Source organism: Aythya fuligula, chromosome 25 (assembly GCF_009819795.1).
Source record: "Aythya fuligula isolate bAytFul2 chromosome 25, bAytFul2.pri, whole genome shotgun sequence".
Lineage (NCBI taxonomy): Eukaryota > Metazoa > Chordata > Aves > Anseriformes > Anatidae > Aythya > Aythya fuligula.
In genome coordinates this window covers 5373678-5398287 of record NC_045583.1, presented here as the reverse complement: position 1 = coordinate 5398287, position 24610 = coordinate 5373678, and the positions used below count along the sequence as shown (strand labels likewise).

Here is a 24610-nt window from a genome sequence, read left to right as displayed (position 1 = left end):
CCGAACACCTGAATTTTTCCCCCCAGGACTCCTTTTTCAGGAATACACATGGTTATCCAGCCAAGGGTTCGTGCAGTAACACTCAGTGAGTACAATCCGATGCTTTAGCACAAGTTACAATATCCAGTTCAGCACGGTATAAGGCATGTGGACAAGAAGAGACATCAGCAGAACGCAGCAGGATCAGCAGAACAGCATTGGTGATCGACGCTCCAGTTTGTCAGACTTTGAGCCCGCTCCGAATCCCTGATTCCTACCACAGACAATTAAATTCATTTTCTGTCGTAGCGTTTCTGAGGCTATGTATTTTTGGCCGAGTGTTAAAAGCCCAACTCCTTTTGTTTCACTCTGATGTAAAAAGCAGAAACATTGGCGGAAGCTGTAGGAGAAGCAACTGAGCAGCAGGGATGTCTGCAGGTGATCAAAACTCTGCCCTCAACTTCAAGTGTCACTGCACTAAATCGGGGGATACTGAATGAGGAGTAAACTGGCCCAGCCAATAGCACTGTCACAGAACGTGTATTTAAAAAAAAAAAAAAAAGAAAAAAAAAAAAAAGAACAAAAGGCAAACAGATTAATTATGAACCTTTCTTTTCAGAAGCAGACCAGGATTAAAAAAATTCCCGCAAAATTAAAACGTTAGATTCTCCACCTAAAAAAAAGTTTATACATATGCGCTGAAAGTGACCACCACACAGGTCTGAACAGCACCTTACAGTACAGACTAAGACTTAAAGAGCTGATCTCACATTTGAAGTCTTTTAATTAAAAAAAAAGTGGCTATGGCTGGGATGACACGAACGGGACACTTCAGAACACAAGGCAGAGGCAAAATTGGCAGCCTCGCTCACCAGGCCATGGAAGCGGTGTAACGGGAAAGGGGCACTTCATGCACAAAATGTATTTTACAAAATACATATCCAAAAAGCAAAAAAGCCAACAAAAAAAATCCCACCTTGCACTAAATTGCAGCACTCTTAACACTTGCTCTGCCACAGACTGCTGCCCATGCCTTGTTTGATAGAGGAGGCATGTGAAAAAGGGGAGGGGGGAGGGAAATCCATGTTTCAGTCTGGTTTTCAAAATTGCTCTCCCAGGGACGTCTTCAGTCATCTGATGTCAGACACAGAGCTCTCAGAGTATGTCGTGGTCATGACTGGAGTGCCGTTGTTTGCCAAACAACCTTGCCTCAAGGTTTCAAAATACGAGGCCTGCACCGGTTTATGATACTGCAGAACTTTTATGGCATCTTCTATCTTAAACCATTCCCTTTTCCTTCCTGCGGGTAGAAAGAAAAATCAGTAGATGCAACAAAACTGTTATCTCCTCTACGCTGATTAGCTTTCGATCATCATCACACGCGCTAGTGCTGCAAGAATCGTTTCAGTCCGTAACAAAGCAGCAGTTCAAAAGGCACCAGGAAATTCTCTGTGTTCTGTGATCTCGAGGGCCACCCACTCCAAACACCGCATCAAAGGCTCCTTTATCCCCGTGACAGGTATCTGTTTGGAGCAGTACATCCCCTACCCCATCACAATGGTATTGCATTTCCTAATTTATAAAAAAAAATCTTTTTCCCCACTTCTGCCATCCCTGTTCAAGCCAGATACTCATTTCAGGACAACCCGAGACAACACGCACCAACTACCACCCAATTTCCAACACTTTCCACGTGGCTTCACTCTCAGTGGGCAGCGCTCATTTCTTACTCTGTCAGTAAAACCATTTCTGAACTCAGCCCAAGGAAAGTGAAGCTACAGGTGCTGCTGTGCTATTGGCAAACCCTGCGTGGAACAACAGGTTCGTTTGCATTGAGGAATCTGATTTAAAGGCAAAGATTTCTAAAAGAGAACAGGGAATGATTGATCCACACTGCCCACATACATTTTCTTCTGGCTTTAGAAAGGATGCTCTTCATGCTCTTTGCCTAGGATCTTACAGTGCAAGAATTAAACCCAAAGCTGCTGTAGAGGCAGCTGTACAGCTGCAATGACTTCTCCTGGGCCACAGACTGAAGGCAGCAATTTGACCCCAACTTTTTCCCCAAGCAAGCAGAGGGCACGGTACTGCAGCTTTTCTCGACCACTCTTCCAAGGACTGCAGCTCCCAGGGGGACGCCGCGCTGGCGTTTCATCTGCATCAAACCCATTGATGCCAGCAAGCATGAGGGACTTACCAATATTGACAGAGTCCTCCCAGTCTTCCAATACTTCTGTGACAATAAGTACGTAAACATATGTCCTGTGTTTCCTGTCCCGATTCTGGAAGGCAAAGTGGACAGGATAACGACAAGGCTACCGAAAGAGAAAAGGTGATGGCACATGGGGCACAGCGACTACAGCTTGTGCTGCCTACGGCAGCTCTGGTGCTGCCACACCTGAAGAGAGGTTTCTCTCACAGCATAATTAGTTCTTAGCTACTAAAAATGGTGCATTTTAAAGGACTGGTCTGAAAATATTAATAGGGTTGCAGCCAGAAAGTCTAGCTCCTAATCTGCAAGACAGTATTTGGTGGATGGGAATGGTTACAGCTAAGTTCCTCAGCTGGAAAAAAAAAAAAAAAAAAGTACAGGGAATATTTTCATCTGTTTTACACAACTGAAATAATGAGATAACCGCTGTGAAGAGCGCTCAAGGTGCCTGGTGCCCCTTGAGGATGCACCTGACCAGCACCCACTGCACTCCTAACAGCAGCGCACACCCCTCTCCAAATTGCAGAGGCCAGTTTGGTAGCTGCCTACTGCAGGTGCTAAAAAATTGAGGGCCACCGATCCCTCCCGATGGGTGGCTTTTTTGGCAGCAAGGAAGGTATGAAGGCACTGGAAATATTCGCTGGTGCACTGGATTACCACTAGTAACTCCAAATGAAACTGCAGATGATCAATGCCACTGAAAAGCTCAGTTTTTATTTAAGCAAGGGGTTTGAATTTTTTCTCCAAACCAGTTATCTGGTTTCCTTCACAACGAGCTGGGCAGTGCCTTTTCCTCCAAGAGGATTTTATACATTAAAACTTTACAACCCCAACCACGTCTGAAACTTACCTCAAAAATTCCCACTAATCTTCCTAACGTCCCTTTCACTCCAGCCTATGGAGAGTTCAAAGAGAAAAGAAAGGCTTTAGCGACAGCTCAGGACAGATTTCCTCATTTGTTGTGCAGGAGCAGTTCCTTCAGGGCAGGAAGCAAACACTGTAATTCAGTTAGTCTGAGAACAACATGGTCACAGGAGAAACGACAAATGTATCGAGAGCTCTAACCACGCAGGCATTCACAGCACTTCTTCTCTTTTTCTGTATTCGAACTATTTTGGATTCAGTCTGGAGGAAAAAAAAAGTGTCTTTTTTTTCTTCTTACAAGTTACTAACATAACCTGAACGGCCACCACAATCTCCTCTAAGGTTAGCCTAAGCGTGGATAAAATTTGCTCTGGTGTTTAGCAGTTCTACCTATGCAAAATTGCAGCTTAAGAAAATGCCTTCGAAGCACATATAAGACATCCCCCTACACTACCAAAGCAACACGACAGCTTCGAGGATTTTTGGGGCATCCTCCATCTGCATGAGCAAACAGAAGCAAACATAAAACACTTGCAAAGCGGTAAGGTGAGCTCCCTCACAGCAACACGACGCATTTTGATACACCACAAAACTCAGTTACCCATTGAAGGAAGGCTTCTGAATCAACAGAGACAAATCAAGAAGAGATCTAAGCAGCAGCTGCGTCTATTTTACTACTACCAAGCACCTTCCCTCCTCACCTGATTTGCTGCCACTTTTTAGACATCCACACGCTGCTGTGGCTTGGTCCCTATCCTTAAGTGCTGCTTCACTCCTCTCTGCTCTGGTGCCTGCCTCATGCACGAATGCAAAATGCCAGCCCACTCTCCTGCCCCCAGCCCCCTCCTTTTTTCCCAATAATTTACATTCCCTTCTTTGTACGGCTGTAAATGGTTGGAGCTCGAGTGCTCCAGAGAAGATGGCATTTTGCTCCATGACTTACTTGGTCAGAAGCAACGCACACAACCTGGCACACAACCCAGCCATGTCTGGAAGGTAAATTCACTGCCATCTTCGGCAGCTGGAACACATCCTGAGCAGCTCAGGAAAACAGTGCTCCTGCAGCCTGGGTATACAGACCTGAGCATATCAGGCTTTTTATTTTATTTAAAAAAGTTATTTGGGTGAGGGGAGCTACACACTTGATACAAATTCTCTGTCCTAAGCGGCCAGGATACTGCGTTCTGCTTGTTCAGCTACTCAGCAGCTGCTGTACAGTCACATGCTTTCAGAAAGGGAGACCTTTCATTAATTAAAGGCTACGTAGGCTCCTGTTAAATAAGCACGGCCAGCAGAACCACGCTGCCGGAGTGCACATCGCTCTTGCTTCTAACAATAGCTGGTGGCAGGGCCGCCCCAAGAGAGGAAAGGGCTTCAGAGCTCCCACTGCCACCAGCACCCACAGAACCCAACTCCACCCTGCAAGGCGCTGCCTGACCTCTGCTTCTAGGAAGCAGCTTCTCAGCCGAACCTTTTCTGTTGTTTTTGGATGCAAAATGCGTCCTCTCACCGGTGCTTCTGACGTCCTGCTCAGCCCATAGGTGGGCCACTGCCTATTAACCACCGGGCTATTTCTGGAGTCAAAGAGCAATTCCGTGAAGGTCACCGCACGCGTGTGCGCGCACCAGGGGCAGATAACTGGTTCTGACCTTTGCAGGCGAGCGATTTTACCTCATCTGCAGAGCTGCCGCTGCTAACCTGGACTGATCTCTCGCAGAAGTGAACTGGACAGCAAATGCTGCAAAAGAATTTCATTCAAAGAACAGAACTCCTTAAGCAATCTCAAATGCTGTTTTTTTTTAAAAAAAAAGATAAGCAGTCCTATCAGTTAGCTAGCAGTAACAAAGAGGAACGCAAGGCTTCCACCTTCTCAACATGCATACTTCAATATATTAAAAAGTGAAGTGTAATCAGCTATTTTAGGTAAATAACGATCTTAAGCCAGTTTTCTCTACTTGTTCCTGAAGGTTATTGATTAACATTGATTCATATTAATGAATTACCGCTCTCGTTCCTCACCTGCAGAGGCAGTGAACCAAAAGCCGTCGATGTTGGGATGGTTTAGCAAACTCTCCTACCTGACTAGAGACAAATTTATCTCCAGGCAACTACCCAGCCTGGAAACGAAGCAGGAATACTGCACGACCAGCATCCCAAGCAGCTTATTCCCAGCTCTAAAAGCATGCTTGAACGAATACAGGCAGGAGGAGCCCTGCCTGGTGTTCTAGTTAAGCCAAGAGGTGAGCAAAATAACGCTGTCTGCAAACCAAGATCCTCCTTCTCCATTCTGCCCAGCTGTATTCACCCACAAAGGCAGGAAAAGTGATTCCAAGACAAATGTGCTGTAGGAAGAATCACACCGAATTATTATTATAACTCAAAGAAGTGCCCAAGTTTCCTTCAGATATGAATTTACCACACGCAGTAGCAAGCGGCAACGTAAACGGATCAATTCCAATGAACTTCAGGTTGGCCATGACAGAAGTGAGAAACACCAAAGCCTTAAAGGCTGCAGAGCACATCAACCATGAAATCCTCCAGTCCAGCGGCTCTAGAACCCAAATTTACTGGTACCGTGAGTTTTCAAAACCTAGAGGACACATCCAACCCGGGCTGAGTTACAGCAGTTCCTGATACAGCACTTAACCTGCACACCACAAGCCCGAATCCCTACAGTCATGGCTTTGTTTAAGGGCACAAGAGAACACGAAGCAGAACTCGGTCTCCCACTAGTTTCTAACAAAGTTGCCTAAGATACCAGAGTTAAATATCTGTGGCTGTTATCACCAAAGCAAGCCAGATAACGACCAGCACAACTGCTCTTGGAGCACGCTGCCTGTCGCTTCTCTAGGGGCCACCCCTCAGCACCTTCCCTGGCTGCAGCACAAGGAGCATTTTCTTGGAAAGTTGGATGTGCAGTCACAGGCTCATCCAGGACTGGAGCCGGATCTAAGTCTTAATTTGCACCAGATGACTCTGGAATTTCTCCTCGGTAGTAAACGCATCGGGAATCCTCTGCCCTGACAGGCCTGGCAGAAGCAGCACAATTTATTTGGGCTCTCGTTCCCCCACCAAGCACTGGAAGTAGCGCACACGGAGCCTGTGCTGCCATCCTCAGGATCCACACACGTCCTCAGAGGGGCAGGAAAGCACCAGCAGCTGTTCCACCTGGAGGTGTGAGAATACAGCAAATAAAATGAAGGACAGCATCCCCGGGAAGAGGCACGCTCCTAAAAGGAGACAGAGCTCACGAAGCCAGCTTCACATCCCCTGCTCCGAGCACACAGAGGACCCGAATCAGCTTCCAGTCCTAACGTAGCCCCAACTGCAAGGAGAGGCAGGCTTAGCAAGAGCGTGCGAGTGTCAGCAACACCCAGCCGCCCCAAACAGCGCCCGACTTCAAACCCCTGCCGCACGCCCCGAGGGGAGGGCTGGGCGTTCAGGACAAGGAACAAAAATCTAGAGGAAATGAAGCTTTACTAGTTCTGCTGCTCGTGGAACAACTTGTTTTAATAAAGAAAAATTACTGAAGACATCCAAGAACAGCAGGTTCAGGTTTCAAAGCTGAAAATAAGTTCGGGTCAGATGCAAAAAGCAGCCTGCAGCAACACCATCTGTTCCTAGGGACAGCTTTTATTTCCTTCCATCTGAGCTAAGGAAAATGTGGGTTGGAATTTCAGCTATTTTACTTTGCTCTATTAGGCTCAAAGCCTGCATCTACTATAGATTACTGCTGGGCCGGAGGACTGTGGTAAAACACCCAAATCTTTGCTCTAGCACTTGCAGCACTGAAGGCAGTAAATCACAGCCAGGACTGCTAGCTTAGACAAGTCCCAAAGACACCAATTACAGCAAATAGGCAAAATTTCTTCCTTGTGCCTCACAGAGGGCTATACTTCCCCACCTAACCCTTTCCTGCAATACGACCAATACACTCTCGCATTTATGAGGCATCCTAACAGACCAAAGAGCTCCCAAACGTTGTACTCATTTTTCTGAGGTCCGAGCACACAAGGCAGCAGGCAGTAGTGAACTCGGTCTGTTTGCACTGAACATTCCTAAATCTATGAAGAGTTTAAAGCAATCACCTCAGTCATTCATTCATTCATGGTCCCTGACGTGGGATTTCCAAGAAAAATAAAGATACGGGGCTTCCTATCTTTCCTTCTTCCCTAGCACTGAAAGATGTCATTATTCATACCCTACATCACACCCAAAACACATGAAACGGAACAGATTATTTATAAAACACATTTAAGAGGAAAGCTACTGTCTAGCGACCAGATCAAAGTGCTGGCATGACGGCCTAGTTCTGATACCGGCATCAATTGCCTGTTTGATCGCAGATGAGGCACAACTTATCTGGCTTTTGGTTCCCATGAAGAAAGCATGACTAACACGCTCGTAGCTTTATAGAACTTGACATTTGCTAAGTATTTAAAGGTCAGGATGTGAAAGATGCTGGAAGTGCAAAATTAAATGCCTTTGGGTTTAACAGATGAATGTGGAGGCTTTCTTCAAAGTCGCTCCGTAATAAGTTTAATTTAAGGCATCTATTTCTAAAACATGTTCCTCACCAGTTGCTCACACCCATAAAAAAAAACCCTTACTCCCAACATGAAATTAATTTTGGGGAGAGAATGCAACAGCAAAAAAATCCAAGAATGAAGACAACTATACTACATTGGTACTATTGTTTTAAAAGGCCACATCATTTTTCTAGAAGGGGAACCTTACAACATACCTGGCGTTTGCAGCCTTGTAAGACCGACTACCTCATTTTTCAACAATTTGTCAGAAATAAGCAGTTTTACCCTGAAACACTGCTCTCATTCAGAGCCAGCCTGCTTGTCTACTGCTGCTTTGCCTAGAAAGAATGTTCAAGACCTCAGTCACTTTGCATTTCATGCAGACAATGGTGAGCGTGACAAGTGTCGGTACCTGTCTGCTTTAATACATCTGCTGGCACAGCTTACTGTAGATAAGGACTGCCTCAAACTAGGACAAGGACTAACCAAAGGGATCGCAGGTTTCACTCAGAATTAACGTTTTATTTTCAGCACAGCAACATCAAAATTCTGAAAAGCAAGGAGGGAAAAAGTCAGATTCCTCTAAGTGCCGATCGCTGCAGCAATCACGCGTACAGGCTCAAACACACACACGGTGGAATTAAGAGTGAATGCAGAAGTTAAAATTCTTAGTTTGGGGGAAGCGTGCTTTAAAAAAGAAAATGCATACCATGCAGAAAGAATGAATTGAGAAAAGCCAGCCTATTGTCATCTTCAAAGACCACAAGCAACTGAAAGGGTAATGAGTCCTTCCAGCTCCTCCAACTGGCTCTTATTAAAATGGAAAAGGCATACCAAAGGCAGCGAAAGAAAGTCTGCAAACTTCTGCCATAGCTTTGGTCAGCACAAGAGCCACCTTCTTTCAGGATAAAAGTTCCTGTGTGTTCACAGGCACAGGGGACGCGGGATTTTCTCTCTCCCAACACAAGCAGCAGAACCCATCTGCTCAGCTAAGCTTGGGCCTCCTTGTGACCGCCAGACGTACCTGGCCCAGGAGAGGAGCTCAGAGCTCAAACCTACAGGGAAAGCAGCCTCTGCTGCAACCTCCCCGAAAAAGCCTACGTTCACGTGAAAGGACGAATAGGGATTACCAGCCTAATTCACACCAGCAAGCTCCAGCTAGCACGCACACCAGTTGCCCAGCAAGCAGCCTCCTAAAAACGCCGCCTTGCCAAATCGATAGCACGAGCTGGGAAACTGGGTGCACGAGTGCTTTCCAGCAGCACAGCTGCAGCAGAGCAAACATTCCCCTCCTGCACGCACATTCCCCAGCAACATTTTACAGTAAACAGCTCGCCGAGCCGAAGGCGGCTGATGCACATTCTAACTCGGTGGACGCAGCACGAGCGGAGTCCTGGAACACAAACACATTTGAGGAAGGCACAAATAAAAGCTGGCCCCTGTTTTCCACCTGTGTCAGCTAGCCTAATCATCATCAGCTGCAGCAGAGCTCAGGTAATTTTACACACGACAGGCTGCTCTTCTGCAGGCCACTTGTTGGAAGGCTGGTATTATAGGTTTGGATGGCCGCGTTTCAGCCTCCCACCCTGCACTCACATCAAACAGGGCTCGGTGCCGCGAGGCGAGGGGCTCTGGGCGTCCTCCTGCTGCCTCGGGAGCTGCTTACTGCTGGTCGAGCGGCATTCGAGCAGAGAGGCACTGCGCTGGGAATGACTCAACCCTGCCAGGCTGCCACAGTTTGAATTACATTCTCATTCGGCACCAGTCCACGTGAGCGAGGGAACACCAGCTGAGTGAGAGGGGATTATCTCAGCCAGCCCAAACCAGTTTCTTCGCTGCAGATTGAGCCCGTGCCAAGGCTTCCTTTCAGCCACTGAGCTGTCATGGAAAGAGAGCAACTCTTCCAAGCTCTGCGCTGCCTGAGAAAGGGAGGGTCGATACAGATTTATTTTAGGGATGTGAAAGGCGAAGCCACGCATCTCCTGAATGAACCTTGGACTTCTGCAGCAAATAATTTAATTATTAACAACGATTAGGCTGTAATAAATTAAATATCGTAATTAAAACACTTCTGTTGTTCTGGTTAAACTCACTTTGGCTTGATTACTGAGTTACTAAAAAAGCCAGCGCTGTACTACAAGCTGGAAACACAATTTGCAAGCAGCAATCCACAGAACTAGAGAGACCTAAAAAAAGAAAGTCGCTGTGTCGCTTCATAGCTTTCTGATAAACTGCTGGATTATAAAAGCATCCCAAGAGAAACACGCAGCTCAGGAGCTGCCACATTAAGGCCAAATATCAAACATTGTTAGAAAGCAACAGGTATGGCCAAGTACTTTGTGGGGGGAACTTGACAGACAAGACAAATAGGGCAGCTACTGGGGAAGCTTCCTTCCAACTCCCATCAATTCGCTCTTTATTTCTGTTCTACAGCACAAAGATTTATAACCCTCTTGAAAGCATTTTAATCCTTCCTTATGTAACTAGGAACCTACTTGGTCATCCATACATAGCCAGTTAATCGTTTCTGAACCCATGCATCCCTCCAACTCGATAATATTCAGTTCTAAAGACCAATTTTATGTCCAGTGTAATCAACTACCATTTGCTGACTTGAAAATCCTTTAAAAAAACGTTCTTCTAGCTTTACAAGAAGCACACACCTTCTCCATACAGTTCAACATATGCTGCTATTTGACCCCATTTCTGAAACAGCTCCAATTCAAAAACAAAGCCATGAACACATCCGAAATTGTTGCTTATGGTAACTTTTACGATCAATTTCTGGTATTCATAGAAAACTCAAAATATACAGTAAACCAAAACTTATTGACATTCCTATGATACTTGGGGTGTCTTCAGTGGCTCATAAGGGCTTGTTTCTATTTTATACCTCATTATTAGCTCCACAAAAGCAAAGCTTTTTTTCTTAAGTTCTTTTAGGAAAGCGTACCTCACAAAAAGGTAACAAAACACAGAACATCATCGTATGTATCAAAAGTTTAGAGCTTCATTTTATCCATTATCAGTTAAAACTTTCAGGTGAGGAGAAGTCAATGCCAAACGAGAGCCTTAATTACATTCCTATGCTGTCTGTATTTAGGACTCCCTCCCGTCTACAACACTGAGGGTTTCCCTCCCACGTACAATGTGGGTGTCACCAGTGACCCTATATTTCTCTCCACCTCATGAAAAGGAGCTGGAGTGCTGAGAACCCTCCCAGAGCCCCATCCAACACTGAGCAGCGAAGCTCCAGGAGCCCCTGCTCTCCTCGGGTCCTTACCTCTTCACAGACCTCTCGCACCGCAGCCACGTTGGGCTCCTCCTCGGGCTCCATGCCGCCCCCAGGGACAATCCATCGGTCTGGATGACGACTGCTGCTCACCAGCAGCACCTGCGGAGAGCAGAGCACAGCTGATGGATGAGCTCACAGCAACGCTCCTTCTCAGAGCCCAGCTGCAGGAGGAGAGGTGTCTTTGAGCCTCTCACACCTCCAACCCAACGCCAGTCCTTGGAAATGCTCCGCTCTTCCCAAGGCGATTTCTTTACCCCCTTGCAGGCAGCTGTGCAGGCTGCGTGCTCAATGCCAACGAGGCACTCCAGCACTCTGAATTATTTCAACCATTACCTTCTCGTCGCTCTCGAGCACTGAAGAATAAATTAAGCCTCTGCATACCAAACCAACAGTTTGCTATGTGAGACAGCACCACAATACGCACGCTGTAAGAGCTGCTGTACCCAGTCACTGCACGGGCTGACAGCTGGGGATACGTGCCGTGCAGTATGAGGCTGCCCAGGAGCTGCTCAGCACCTCCACCCTCTGCACAAGTTCCTTGTTTTACCTTTATCAGGACCTTTGGCCTCGCTTACCTCTGCAGTGACATTAATGATACGCACCAGGCAGGTACCTGCCCACTAAAAACCTGACAGGGAATTGTTTTAGGAAGGGTTTCAACCTCCCCGCCTGCCCCTTCCTCTGTAGCAGGCACCGAGGAGCTCAGTCAGCTCTGGGGCCAGCACTTGGTTACTTGGGCTTTGGATGAGGTTGTCCAAGGGGGTGTTTAAGCAAAATACAAGTTTAAATAAAACCACCTAAAAGCCCTGCCAAAGGGCTGCAGAGGTGGACGGGCTGTTTTTTCATCAGGAAAATGATTCAACCGCATTCGACCATTTTCACAGCAGTCATCTTTCATAAGCATTCTTTGTGGGGTATTTCTTGAAACACTTTATCCCAATGCAATTCTGCTCGGTACGGTTCTCTTTTTGTCTTATTAAACTTCCTCGCTGTCCTTTGGAAACAAAAAGCTAGCTAACAAGCTCAACTGGATGAAGCTTTTCCCAAAGAATCCCGAGGCACTGTGCTTATTAAACTTACTTGCAATACATCCGTGAGCAGAGATGGAAACTAAAAACAAAACTAATACTGTTTTTCAGCTCTCTAAACAAAGCTTGTTCATTAGAGTCATCATGCTATACTTCATCATTTCACTGGCACAAAGCTCCCAGCCAAAGGAACTTGCTCCAGAAACTTTCCAACATACCAGTCCAATTAGGTTACAGGCCAGCTGTAACAGTTTCAATCAGACATTTCAAAGTTAAACTGTGCGAGGCACTAAAGTCCCAGGCTTTACTGTGTAAATGTTGATTTACCAGTAGCATAGGAAAAGATTTGCACTAATTATCAAGAAGAGATCTACCTACAGAATTCAGAATTACACGTCTGAGGCAGAAACAAGCTCGAGATTGCAGAGTTTTGCAGGACTTTTCTCCTCTGGAAACTCTCAGCTGCCAGCTGACCACCCCACAAAGCGATTTCATTTTTGGGGCCCAGGCACAAGGGTGGCCAACGGGTTGGGGCAGGGCTGAGGAGAACCAAGATCAGCTGCAGGAACAGCAAAGCTAAAGGCAGAAATTGAAGAGGGGTCACAACAAACGTTTGGCAACTGCTGGGCTAACCTTTCCTAAGCCTGGAACTGAACTTGGGGCTCTCAGGTGTCAGAACATCCCTAATCAGCATCCTTCCGTGGATCCTACTAATTATAATGCCTCAAAGCCTCCTCTTTGGTCAGAACCCACACCTCCACCCTGCAAGACGTGAAGCAGCATCATTTACTAAGCAATCCCCTTCCGATCCCCGAGCACTACCCCACCCGTCTATCGGATTAAGGCAGTCAGAACGCAGGCCAAAATGAGCTAAGCCCAAGGGGCTCCCTTCGTCCTGCAGCTTCCTAATGGAGCTGCCTAACCACTGCCCCTGCTCTGCTCATCATGCAGGCCGTGTGATGTGGTGGAGCAGCACCCACGTTGTATGAACACCCCGTGGCGTTGGCCTTCCCCAGGGGAAGGCAGAATTCCTTTTCCCCAGACGCCCAGTGCACACCGACCATCACCAGCCTACGCAGGCAGCGTGCCCTCACTCATCCTCAGCGATTTTGGGGCTCCGAGGAGCCCAGCAGCAACCACCTCTGCTTTGTCAGCTGTGGGGACACAGGGCTTGGGCTCGGTGACCCTTTGGGTCCCTTCCAACTCGGATATTCTGCAATTCCACAGCCCCTGCAGGCTCAGCACGCAGGGCGTGCAGTTGGCCTGTGCCACCTTCCCCCGGTGTCTGTTCTCATCACATTGCAGTGCTTTTTTGACTTCACCCTGCCTCATCACCAGCACCACTCACGGAAGAGCTCAGGCTGAAATTCCTAACTCCAGGTCAGGAGGTGATTCCGGGGACAAAGTTAAAAGTCACAGCCATTTCAAGCAGACCCTTTCCTGTTCGGTAGGGAAGACTCACGGTTGCAGTTTCTGGTTTCAGTGCAGAGTCCCAGCTCAAAGGAAAAGGAAAAGAAAAAAAGCAGAGCTGCAGAAGCAGCTCCCTGCACACCAGCAGAGCACAGGTCACGGCGTTGAACTCCTGCCACCTTCCACTTGTGAGAAAAAGTATCTGCCGAGGGAACGGCTGTACAAAGACTTCTAAAGGAAAGGCTGCTGGATTGTTCAGGCTGAGACAATGCTTCACCAACGCACCAGTAGGAACTTTGAGGTGTAAACAACAGTTTTAGGCAAAGTAAATTAACTTCAGCTGGTCTGGCAGTTGAGCATTTTCTAAATAGAATTAGCATGAACAACCCTCGCTGGGAAGGAAAAACCTGTCATTCTCACACTTTTATGTAATCAGACTATTTCCTGTTTAATAAAAAGGAAATCCCATCAAGAGAGAGCAGGAAACATGCCCTACAAGGTCATTCTTTTAAAACGGCTTTAAACAGGATATTGCTCCCAATGAGCTCCCCCAAGACAAAGGGAGCTGGTTCACCAGGAGGGTGAGACATTGTCGTACTCCGAGCCCCCACATCTAAAAACGTCCCGAGTCCCAGGACCTGCAACGCATTCAAAGGCGCGCAGTAGAAAGGTCACTTGAACCGTGGCTTTGGGTCGTAAGATCTTACAACCAGCCCCAAACCCAGGAACACGAGAGCTGCTGAAAGCCATTCGTGTGTGGGAGGCCCAGCCTGAACGCTGCCTCCCAGATAAGAAATCCTCAGCAGAGACCTTCTGCCCCGATAGCTGGGGGGACACCACACACCTGGCCAGGAGGGGACACCAGCAGAGCAGGGTCTCCTTGCAGGAGAGCAATGCGGGTTTGTGTTCCTGCTGTAAAAAGGTTGGAATCCTTCTCTAATTTCCACCTAAAAGACAAGCTGGAGAATGGCAGCTACCCCTTCACTTTACAACAAGGCACTACAAGAACGTTGTTCAAGTGCTCAGTTAGACAGAGCCTACTCCAACACAGTTCTACAACAGAAAACCAACAGCTTTTAAAGGGTACCTGCTGCTACCTCACATCCCTGCTACCTCCATTTTTGCTGGTGAATTTCGTTATTACATAAAATCATTCACCTGTCTATAGAGCAACAAAGAGATTTTAATCAAAACAGTCATAAAAAAAGAGCGAATGTCACTCATCTCTGACATCTGCTTAAAAGCAGGGAGGAAAACACCAGATTTCTCAGAACTGGAACTGCACAAGTTTAATCTGTAAGGTGCAGCCGAGTCATCTGCGCCCCTCACCTCGGGCAACGCAACCCCCAACACCGGAGCTGCAGCAGTGTGAAGCTGCAGTAACGCGAAGCTGCCCCTTTTTGGAGTCCTGCATTCACGTCCACTTCTCCCTCACCCTCCAGAAGGCACCAAGGGTCCCCTCTCTGCTCAAGGAAGACTTGGAGAGCAACCCACTGGCACCTTTGAGAAGATACAGCCTAGGCTTTTGGTTTCATTCAAGCCAAAACGCAAAGGCAGGTTTACGTCTTGTCTTTACAATGGGGGCTGAGGCTCTTGGCTTTGAGACTCTTGGCTTTGAGATCTCGGGGGCAGGTTTTGGAGCCCAGTCTTGGTGGGAAAGCATTTGCAGGTATCACGTCGCCCAGCCAAGTTCTGTTTTCCAGGATTTGAAAGACAATGATGTCATTTCAAAGTAGGGAAATGAGCAACACAAGCCTCCTTGGCAAGGCGCACGGCAGCCCAGAAGTAGCTCTCAGACACAATCAATGAAATAAGAGAGAGGTCAGAAAAATAAACAGAGTTTGAAGCCTACAGCAGGGGCTCCTGATCTGTAGCCCTAACGGCAACAACCTCCGAAGAGAACCAACACCCACCCCAGGCTTTCCCCGGGAGGAGGCAGGGGAGCAGCCGAGGCACCTAAAGCTGCCGGATCCCCGTGCGGAGCCCGAAGAGCCATGGGAAAGGGGAACCGAGACTGACACCGGGATAAACCCGCGAGCCCCCGGCACACGATGCTGACCTTACCACAACCTAACTACGGACAGCTGCTTTTCTCCACATCGCGTTGTCTTCCAGAAGGAGTGGAAAGCAAAAGCCGGGCAACCAAGGCACGGCAGAGGATTCCCTCTTGCAAACAGCACAGGGATGGAGGGAGTCCTGGCTCCTTCCCTGCGATGCTCGATTTAAACAACAGCAACCTCCCATCAATAAAACAACAGTGCCGACATTGTAGGCAACCCGATTCCTAGAAAGAGGCTGCACAGAAGCACTGCGGCGAAGACTGAAAGAGCTGCCACGTTATTAGAAGCTGGCCTCCAGTGTTATTAGCAATGAGCCGTCTTCCCTCCCGTCCTCCAGGAAAGGAGGCTCCCAGCTGATGGCAGCCCAGGACCCTCAGCCTGGCAGCCCTGCCCGGTACGAGGCAGCAGACAAGATGTTAAAGACGTGCTCTGCGGCCCAGCCCCGTTCTGCTGCCAGAAACCAACTTATGGCTCCCAGCTACCCAAACTGCCTCTGCGTCTCCTTTCCTGTTTCCCCCAGTACTCGTGCTGTGCCCCAAGCACAAAGCCCCTGACGTTTCAGACTCACGTCACGCCTCAGTGTTCCCTATCAGGGCACCAGGCCCGTGCCACACTCCAGTGGGACCGGCAGGGAAGGAGGCTGACTTCAGTGGCTCTCACCTGTACAATCTGCCTGTCTGAAAGCTTCGATGTAACAGGAGGCTCTGCATGCTGCAGTTCGGAGCTCTGCTAGCGACACTCCAAGTCGTCCCCTGCCCAGCCAGGACGCTGCAGCCGGTACAGCTCTGTGTGTCCAGCATCACAACCACCTCCAATGCGTTACCCCAAGCTAGGGAGTGCTCTCACAAGCCCCAGGTGTATTTACTGCAGTTAATGCTCATGTATCTGGCAGAGCCAGGGGCTGACTGCATCAAACCACCTTGAAATGCTGCAAACTCCAGGCTGACAAACCGAGCGCATGAGGAAGAGGAGGAGGAGAAAGAGGAGGAGGAGAGGGGCACCCAAAGCCACGCAAAGCCCCCTGCCTCCCATTTAGCTGGCAGAAACACAGCCCTGCTCACGCTACCACAAACCCCGCGTTTTGCCAAGCTCCTGGCAGCCCAAACGAGCGTGCCGAGGAGCGCCAGGTTTGCAGGACGGCTTCTCCCACCCTCTTGCTATTCGGGGCACGTCACGAAGCCAGCACATTGCCCCGCGGCACCCAGCACGCAGCGGGCAGCAGGTTGTAGCCAGCTTTAAACACGGCGATGTTTCCAGCCAGCACAAGCAGGACTGAAATACCTCAAACCGCAGAAAAATCCCGTCCTGACCCTACCAGGAAAAGCACGTTCCTGCAGGAGCTCTGCTGGTCCTCAGCAGTACACATTTTCTTAGGCAAAGGTTTTTTTTCCACAGGCACCCACACCTTGCTCCGTGGCAGGATGAGATTTGACTTACAATCAGGAAAACGGAGGCAGCAAATTAATGACGGAAAGCTCAAGGAGGAAATTGTTCGCACTACAGATCTTGACAAAAGGAAAGCCCGAGCCTAGAAAAAGGAGGCAGAGGTGAACTGGAAGAGGTTCAGGTCATTTCAAGTGCTTGGATCATACCTACAGAGTTATAACCAAGATGAAAAATAAAGAAAATCCCATTGGTTTTTAGGCTACTCCTTAGAATAACAATAATAAATCACCCTGCGCTGCTCTGCCGGCCTCAAAATGCCACGGGTCACATTGCTGTTACTACACATCGCTTGTAACTGTAGAGTGCCCGCTAACTCCTACCGAAGCAAGACAACCCAGAGTCCTTTCCCTGCATCCCAGTTACACCACACAGCTCCTCTGCGACACGTCCAGGGGGACGAGGGGCAGCCAGCACCCGAAATGCCTGCACGGCGCCGCTCGCCTCGGCAGCGCGGGGCTGATAAGGCGGCACTCCCAGCCAGAGCCCCCCGATAACCTCCTGGTGCAGCTGACACCCCTCTGGTCACCACATAGCTCTTGCACAACTCTTCCAGGCAGACTTCTCCCAGAGGAATGCTAGCTTTTACACCGTCTTTTTTCTTTTTTTCCTAAGGAAAATGAAGGGAGTTGGTTTTTTTTTGCACAGACCAAATGGCTGCACGTCAGCAGCTGCCTGTGTGTACGCTGCCTGGTTTGCTTAACAAGCCCTATTCATAAAACACAGCACAGAAAATACCTACAGCCACAAAAACTCTGGAGAAGCTTTTCAAATATAAGTAATTAATTCTACATAGAGCATAATTACGTTATTTACACAAGAAAAAGTAACTGCCCAAGTGGGTAAGAGTAAAAATAACATGAACCATCTGAATTTTCTTTTTTTTTTTTTTTGTTTAAAAAAAAAAAAAAAAAAAAAAAGCCTACCCAGTAGGTAATTGTATCCCTCTGAATTTTACACGTTAACGTGAAATTTCTGAGAACAAAGAGTCAGTGTGCACTGGGCACTGCCCAGCAGAGAGCTGCAGACACAGCCCCTGACACACGCATGCACCGCGTGGGAAAGAACCGTGAGCGGCCTGTGCAGTCGCCCAGTGGGAGTGAAAAAGAGCTACAGGTTAACGAAACCGACTCCTGCTTCCCTGTTACGGGGTGTTATACACAGCACCTGAACGCTGATGTTTATTATTTACAAGGTAGACCTGTGAGTTTCCTCTTTTTGTCCTATCCCAGTTGTTCTGGGAGACCCCACCGCGGAGGCATGCAGCCCAGCATTAGGATGAGTCTCCTGATTTAAAAAAAAAAAAAAACAAAAAAAAACAGCGTAATGATAAAACCCAAGCACATGATTTATTTTCCTTTTGCTGAAGGGCAAGAGGTTCCCCTGTACCCCACAACCATTCAGCCCAGGAGAGACGAAGCCTTCGGGAGCAGCCCCAGCCGCTCGTACCTGGCTCTGCAGCCAGGGCAGCGTGATGAACCCGGCCCAGGACTGATCCTGAGCATAACAGAGGGGTGGTGGCACACGGGAATGGGGAGAGAAAGGCAGGAACAAGCTGTAGCCTCTGGTCAGACAGTAAGAGGCTCAGAGACAAAAGGGATTTCAGGGAACTGGCAGGAGAAGAGACAAGTGCCACCAGAGCTGCTGCTCCTGGGTCCTTCTCAGCACACACAAGGGGTGAGGGGACCCTCTCCATGTTTGCCCCTTTCCTTCAGTTGCAACAGAACGAAGACTGACTCAGTTCTCCAGTTTCACAACAGCTTACAGAGCTTCCAGTAAGATAAGTGAAAATTTAACAACTTTCATCCTTTTGTACTTTGGTAAAGTACAAGAGAGCACGGAGCTGCTCGTCAGACTGCTCGTGGAGGCTTCCCTGGTGAAAAGCCAGAAACCCCTTTTTAGATGAAAGCTCGGTTTTGCAGAAGTTTAAACTCTTGGCCTTGGAGAAAACCAGCTACCAACAGAGCAGAGAGGGGCAGGAGAAGCACAAACAAGAGAACTATTTCTAAACTGGCCTATATCCTACTGGGGATGTGGCAATGTGTTAGCAACAGACAGGGAGACCTTTATTTGGTTTCAACCACAAACCTTTTGTGTAGCTGAAGGGAAGGTAAAGAGTCAAGCTGAGCCATTGGAACGGGGACTCCGAGACCGTACTGCACTGGCACTCGACGATCATATGATGCTGAGCTCCCTTTACTTCCAGGCAGCAAAGTACTCCAAGTGGCTGCAGCTAATAATATTTTTATATCGAAGCAAATGCACCAAGGATGGCAGAGGAGCACCGCGTGGTCAGCACCACAGCCTGCCATTAAGGCTGGAGAAGTGCTGTGCCACACCAGCTGGGTTTAAAGCTGACCCAAGAGAAGCAAAAAGAAAGAAAGGTTCGTCTGCATGCCAAGTAATTCCCCCAGCCAGGGTCGGTGCGGGGCTGCAAACCGTATCTTTTGGTGTGGCACACGTGGAAAACCGCAGAGCCAGAGCGCTGAGCAGACGGCGTGTGAAAGTGCGGAGTTCTCATCTTAAATTAGACTCCATTCACGAGTGAAAAAAAGGACAAGCAGCCCTGGATGCTATTCTTCTTGAAGCATTTCCTCCAGAAGTCTTTGAAAAATGCCAGTTGTTAACGAGCGGCTTGTCCTTTCAGCAGATACAATGCAGGCGTGCTGCAACCTGTAGCTCCACCAGCGCAGGACTTCAGGCCAAGCAGCTCCTTTCAGTTCTGCTCAAACGTAACCCAGAGATGCTGCCGCTAAGCAGGCTTCCATCTGCCTCGTAATAGTACGGCATTAGGAAATTTGCTGGAACCCTTCCTCAGTGAAACAGCTGGTCTACACAGAAAGATGCTTGTATTATTTAAAAATAACACCCTCACAGCAGGACTGGGAGGCGCTGACCTCACAAGCAATAAGAGGTGATTTCAGAGGGAACAGAGGCCTTGGGAGCTCCTGAGCTGCACGCTCCCCTTCTCTGCTCTCCCAGAAGCAGCAGATACGCGGGGAGGTTTCCCCATCTGAACAGCTGAAAGTCCTGGGGCTCTGCTGCCGCCAGCTTCTCTGAAGCCTGCTCACACCTTTCAGTCAATCCTGGTGATTCCCTGTCCTGCCCAGAGACCCCTCTGCCATGCCTCAGTGCTTAACAAGCACCACAGATACGGATTTTCCATGCAGCCCAATTAAGAAATGTTTGTTGTTTGTTGTTTTTTTTTTTTACCCCATTTGAGCTTCATTCTTAAATTCTCCCTTTGCTGCTTTTTAAAGGCCTATGTAACAAAGGCAGCTTTTCACCCAACGTTTGGTCTTCCAGAAATGTTCCAGAGCTGCTTTCATGTCCAGAAGTGGAAGCTTCCCAACCCAGTACAGAGAAAACATGCATCCTCAAGCAGCGTGCGGAAAAAATAAATCACTTAACTAAAAAAGAAGCAAGGAATTTTTATGCTAAGCCTCTTTTTTTTTTGCAAATATAATGCCTAACGAAAGACGTGCTGTTCTAACAACCTCCATTTATTGCCAAGGCTTTACAGAAAATTAAGCCTGTGAACTGAAGAGCCAAGGGGTAAACACCTAAAAACAAGCAGTCTCCTCTGTAAGCGTAAACAGAATTTCTCTAATTTCTTCTTGTTCATTGACAAGACTGTTGAATTCGGGAACTAATTAGGGGATCAAAAAAATAAAAAAGAGAAAAACTTTTTTTGTTTTAAATTCATAGTGGGGAGGGAAGGAGAAAAGCAAGAGATAAGAGCTACCGTTTCTTAAGCTCTTAAAAGCAGCAGTAACCAGAAGCAGCCCAGCCTACAAGCAAATCACACTTCAGCACTGCAAGTTTGAATTATTTATCAAAAGGCCTTGGGCCTTTATTTATTTATTTAAAATCCGTTTAAGAGATCTTTAACTAACATATTTTGGTTCTGTTTTTTTTTTCCCCCTGCCTGGAGAAACCCTTCAAATGGATCTCAATTTCCATTTAAATAGAAGCAATCAATACTGAATAACAGCACTAGCACCAAAGTATTATTTTCCAAGAGAAAATGAAAAACAAGAAATCTTTCTGAGCAAAAGCATATTTTCAGAGTTGAAGTATGTAATTGAACGTGGACTGATGACACATTTCCAGTTATTGAAAAAGCACAAGCAGCAATGAGATCAGAGCAGCACGCTTATCTCAAATTAATTGAACTTTAAATAAACATCAGCAAATGGGAACTACACCAAAAATAATTAGGAAAAAATGATAAAATCAAGGTTTCTTCCCTGCTGATTTAAATTATCGACACAAGCATGATTTACACAGCTCCTGGCCTACGATGAAGTGCAGATCTGCACAAGGAGCCACCCTGGTACCTATTGGGTTGGTAATAGCTTTCCTAAATGAATTTCTTGAACAATTCCACTTGGCGACCAGCGATGGAAGCAGGCACAGAGCCGAGAGCGCCCGACGCACCTTCAGCCCTCCGTTAAATACACAGACACCATAAATAAAACAAAAGCAGCGCTGAGCAACCGCGTGATGTCCTCGGGAGGCCAACTCCAGCTCCAACTAAGGACACCCCGCACAGCAGCACTCACGAGGCACTCAGTGCTCCTTCATGTCACCGCAGGGAGCAGCAGCTACCTGAGCTCACCGACACGCTCACGGGAAGGGCCAAACACCCGGGGTGGCCAAACCTAAAGCTGGAGAACGGCGCTCGGGGAGAGCCCACGCTGCCCTGGTACGTAGGAAGTTTTCCAGGGCTGCGTTTGCAGCGTCCATAACAGACCTGTGGAAATGACAAGGCACGATCAGGGAGACAGCCAGCTCCTGACTTCTGCTTCTGCAGCTGGAAAGGGTTTTTTCTGCCCTAGGTCCTACAAACTAAAGACTGAGGTTGCATCAGCTTAAACGAGACTCGGAATCCACTAAACGCTGTTGCCAGCCACAACTTTGACACAGAGACAGCCTTAAAAATCTCAACCTTAAACAAACAGCAGCTTAAACTACACTGCGAGAAACTGTCCCAAGTCAGCGTGCCTCTGAACGAGTTTGCTTGTACTTCGTCACCCAGCTCAGGTCAGCATTGTGAAACTTTCCCATTAACAAACCTTCGTGTCGCCAGCCCCACAGCAGCCCCCAGCCCCGAAGCAAGCTGCAGTCCGTGGCACTCTGCGGATCGAGGAGATGTAGAAGAGAGACCAGCGGCGAGGCAGCAGCCGATTGCATCAGGTAGCTGTTAACATTACATTTGTATTCTTAACCAGAGCGTAATCAAACATGGCCAAACACCTAATCCTTGAGAGGAATTGCCACATTTGCCTCACAAATTGTGTAAAGTTGCATCAGAAAACTCAGATGCCTTCAACCACGCGTGCTGATAAGCCCCAGTATCATTACACAATGCGATTACGTTCTTCTTTAGAGTCAGTTCAAAGTACCACAAATTCCCTGAAAGTCAGGGGAAGGACCAGCTACGACGCAAGCTGCACCAAAACACGCTGGATATATTTATTTATTTCAGATCATTTCGAGTCGAAGTGTTGACACTTCACCATGACAGCACAGCTACAAAGGTTCTGCTCAGCCTCCTTCGCCACGTTAACTAATAACTGAACGCTATGCTAATTTACTTTCCTCCAGTGAACCGTCTGCATTCCCGTCTGATTTCCTGTAGCTACAAATAGGATAATCAGGAGAACAAAGCCTTTAGTCCTGCCACTCAGGAGGCAGTAAATGAAACGAGGTACGCCTGACTCTGTAAGAAGCAAAAAAGACCTGCAGCCTGGTTTGTCCCCAGCACTGTGAGCCCATGTCAAAACCGTGTTAAAAAAGAATTGTGCAAAACGCAGATCTGAGCAAAGTTCCTCTTGGTAAGTTCACAGACAATAGGAGCACTTAGCAACGCCGCTGCTCGCAAACTAACCAGTTTACCTTTAATTCCCACTTCCTCCCAAGCCTCTCTGGACAGCAACTTCTGGCACTCCATCAGTCCCCTTTTATCCCAGTTTCTTTTTATAAAGCCAAGGTCAGGTTTCCTCTCCTATCTCATGTGATGTGCTGGACTGAAGTTCTGCCAGCGTGGTTGGTCCAGTCAACTGCCAAACCCCATCCCGTGCCACAACACTCCTTACCAGGCTGTTCCACCACCCCGAGGCGTGTAGGCTCTCGTTCTGAGCAGCTTTCTCGTGTTTAGTAACGCAGAGAGGGGGCGTGCGGACCCCCAACTTTCCCACCGGTGTGCAAACACCTCCAACAGATCCCTGCTGCTGCTCCACAGGGGACAGACAGCAGGGCAGCGTCCTGCTCCAGGCTGCTCCGAGGCATCCAGCTGCACCTCGCGGGCTGGATCCCAGCCCCATCCCCAGCCTTGGGCACGCACTGCCCCTACCCCTCTCCCTCTGCCCCTTCTGTGCCCCCTTTGCCCCTTCTCCCCCCCTGCCCATCCCTTTTTTCCCTCTAACCCTACCCCCACACCCCTGCCCGCTCTACCCTTACCCCTCCTCCCCCCACCCCCTTACCCCTGCCCCTCCTCGCCCCCACATCCCTGCCCCCTCTACCTCCCCCCTTCCCTCTCCCCCTGCCCTGCCCCTTCTCCCCAAGCCCCCCCGTGCCCCCAGCCCCCTCCTTTGGCCCTGCCCAGCCCCCCCGGGCCCTGCCCGCCGCCCCCCCCTCACCTCCTCCTCGCTCTCGCTGCGGAAGCACAGGCAGGCCGCCCGCTTCTTGTAGCCGTCCCCGTCGTAGGTGCGCGTCTGGTTGGACTTGAGCTTCATCATCCTCCGCTCCGGGGGCTGGAGGGGGGCGGCCGGGGGCGCGGCGAGGCCCTGAAGGGGCCGGGAAGGAGCCGCCGGGGCTCCCGTGAGGGGCGGGCGGGGAAGGCCGGGGTATGGGGGGGGGGGGGGACGGACGAGTACGGCCAGGGACCCGCCTCCCCGCGAAGTCTCTCGCTCTCGCTGCCTCTTTCTCCCGCGGGCCGGGAGCCGGCCGCTACTCGCTGCCGCCTTTCGGCCGCCTCATCCCTCCCGTCGCTTGCAGCCGCCCCGCCAAAGCCGCCGCCAACGCTCCGGCCACCGCCGCCGCCTCCGACGACGACCGCGACGCCATCTTGGGGCACGCTACGCAAACGGCGCAAAGCCGCCGGGCGGGGGAGGCGGGCGGCGGAGGCCGCCCCCTGGCGCTTCGCCGCGCGGCCGCTACGCAGACGGCGCAGCTCGGCTTCCAGAATCGCTTCTCCCCCCTCCCCTCCGCAGGCACCGCCACCACGCCTCCGCCTCGCCACCGGCCCTTTACGCCAGCGGCGCGGCGCGGCCCTTCGAGAATAAGGCGGCGGCTCCTGAACCCTATGGGGGAGCCCGGGCAGTTACGCAAAAAGCGGAGGCAAGGAGCCGGCCCCCGGCGCACATGGCTCCGCTTTGACAGCGGCCCTACGCAAAGCGCGCAGACGCCGGGCGGTGAATAGCAGACTTACGCAAGGGCGGCTTACGCCAGCGGCGGAGCGCGGGCGGGGGGCCGCGAACAAAGGGCAGGGCCGGGGGGGGGGAGGTAAAAACCCACCGGGGGGGGCCGGGAGGAGACCCCTGGGGCTGGGGGGGGCTGCACAGCCCCGGCTCCCCGGGCGGCAGCTCAGGCCCTGGGGAGCCCTATAGGGGCTCCTTGGGGGGGCCGGGAGGGAGGGGAGTGCTTTGGGGTGCCCCCAGGTCGGGGGCTGCTCTCAGCAAAAAAAGAGGGGTTTGGGGTTTGGATTGCTGTGATTTGGGGTTTTTCTTGGATAAAAGAAGGCAGGCAGCACCCCGCTGAGGCAGGGTGGAGAGGGGAGACAGCAG

The 24610-nt window shown here is 49.4% G+C and overlaps 1 protein-coding gene across 1 annotated transcript; it reads right to left on the bottom strand.

The window, feature by feature from the left end:
- Window positions 1-570: 570 nt before the first annotated feature.
- NUDT3 (nudix hydrolase 3) lies at window positions 571-23894 on the bottom strand. Its single transcript, XM_032203264.1, has 5 exons — window positions 23465-23894; window positions 10868-10978; window positions 3042-3086; window positions 2177-2261; window positions 571-1279 (listed from the first exon to the last, which is right to left on the bottom strand). The coding sequence occupies exons 1-5, from the start codon at window positions 23561-23563 to the stop codon at window positions 1110-1112; spliced, it is 510 nt and encodes a 169-aa protein (XP_032059155.1). The 5' UTR covers window positions 23564-23894; the 3' UTR covers window positions 571-1109.
- Window positions 23895-24610: the final 716 nt, after the last annotated feature.

Coding starts and splice junctions, on each gene's coding strand:
- NUDT3 (XM_032203264.1), bottom strand. CDS start 23,563: ATGATGAAGCTCAAGTCCAACCAGACGCGCACCTACGACGGGGACGGC. Junction 10,979..23,464: donor GCAGCGAGAGCGAGGAGGAG/GTGAGGGGGGGG, acceptor TGCTCTCCGCAG/GTGCTGCTGGTGAGCAGCAG. Junction 3,087..10,867: donor TGCGAGAGGTCTGTGAAGAG/GTAAGGACCCGA, acceptor AACTCTCCATAG/GCTGGAGTGAAAGGGACGTT.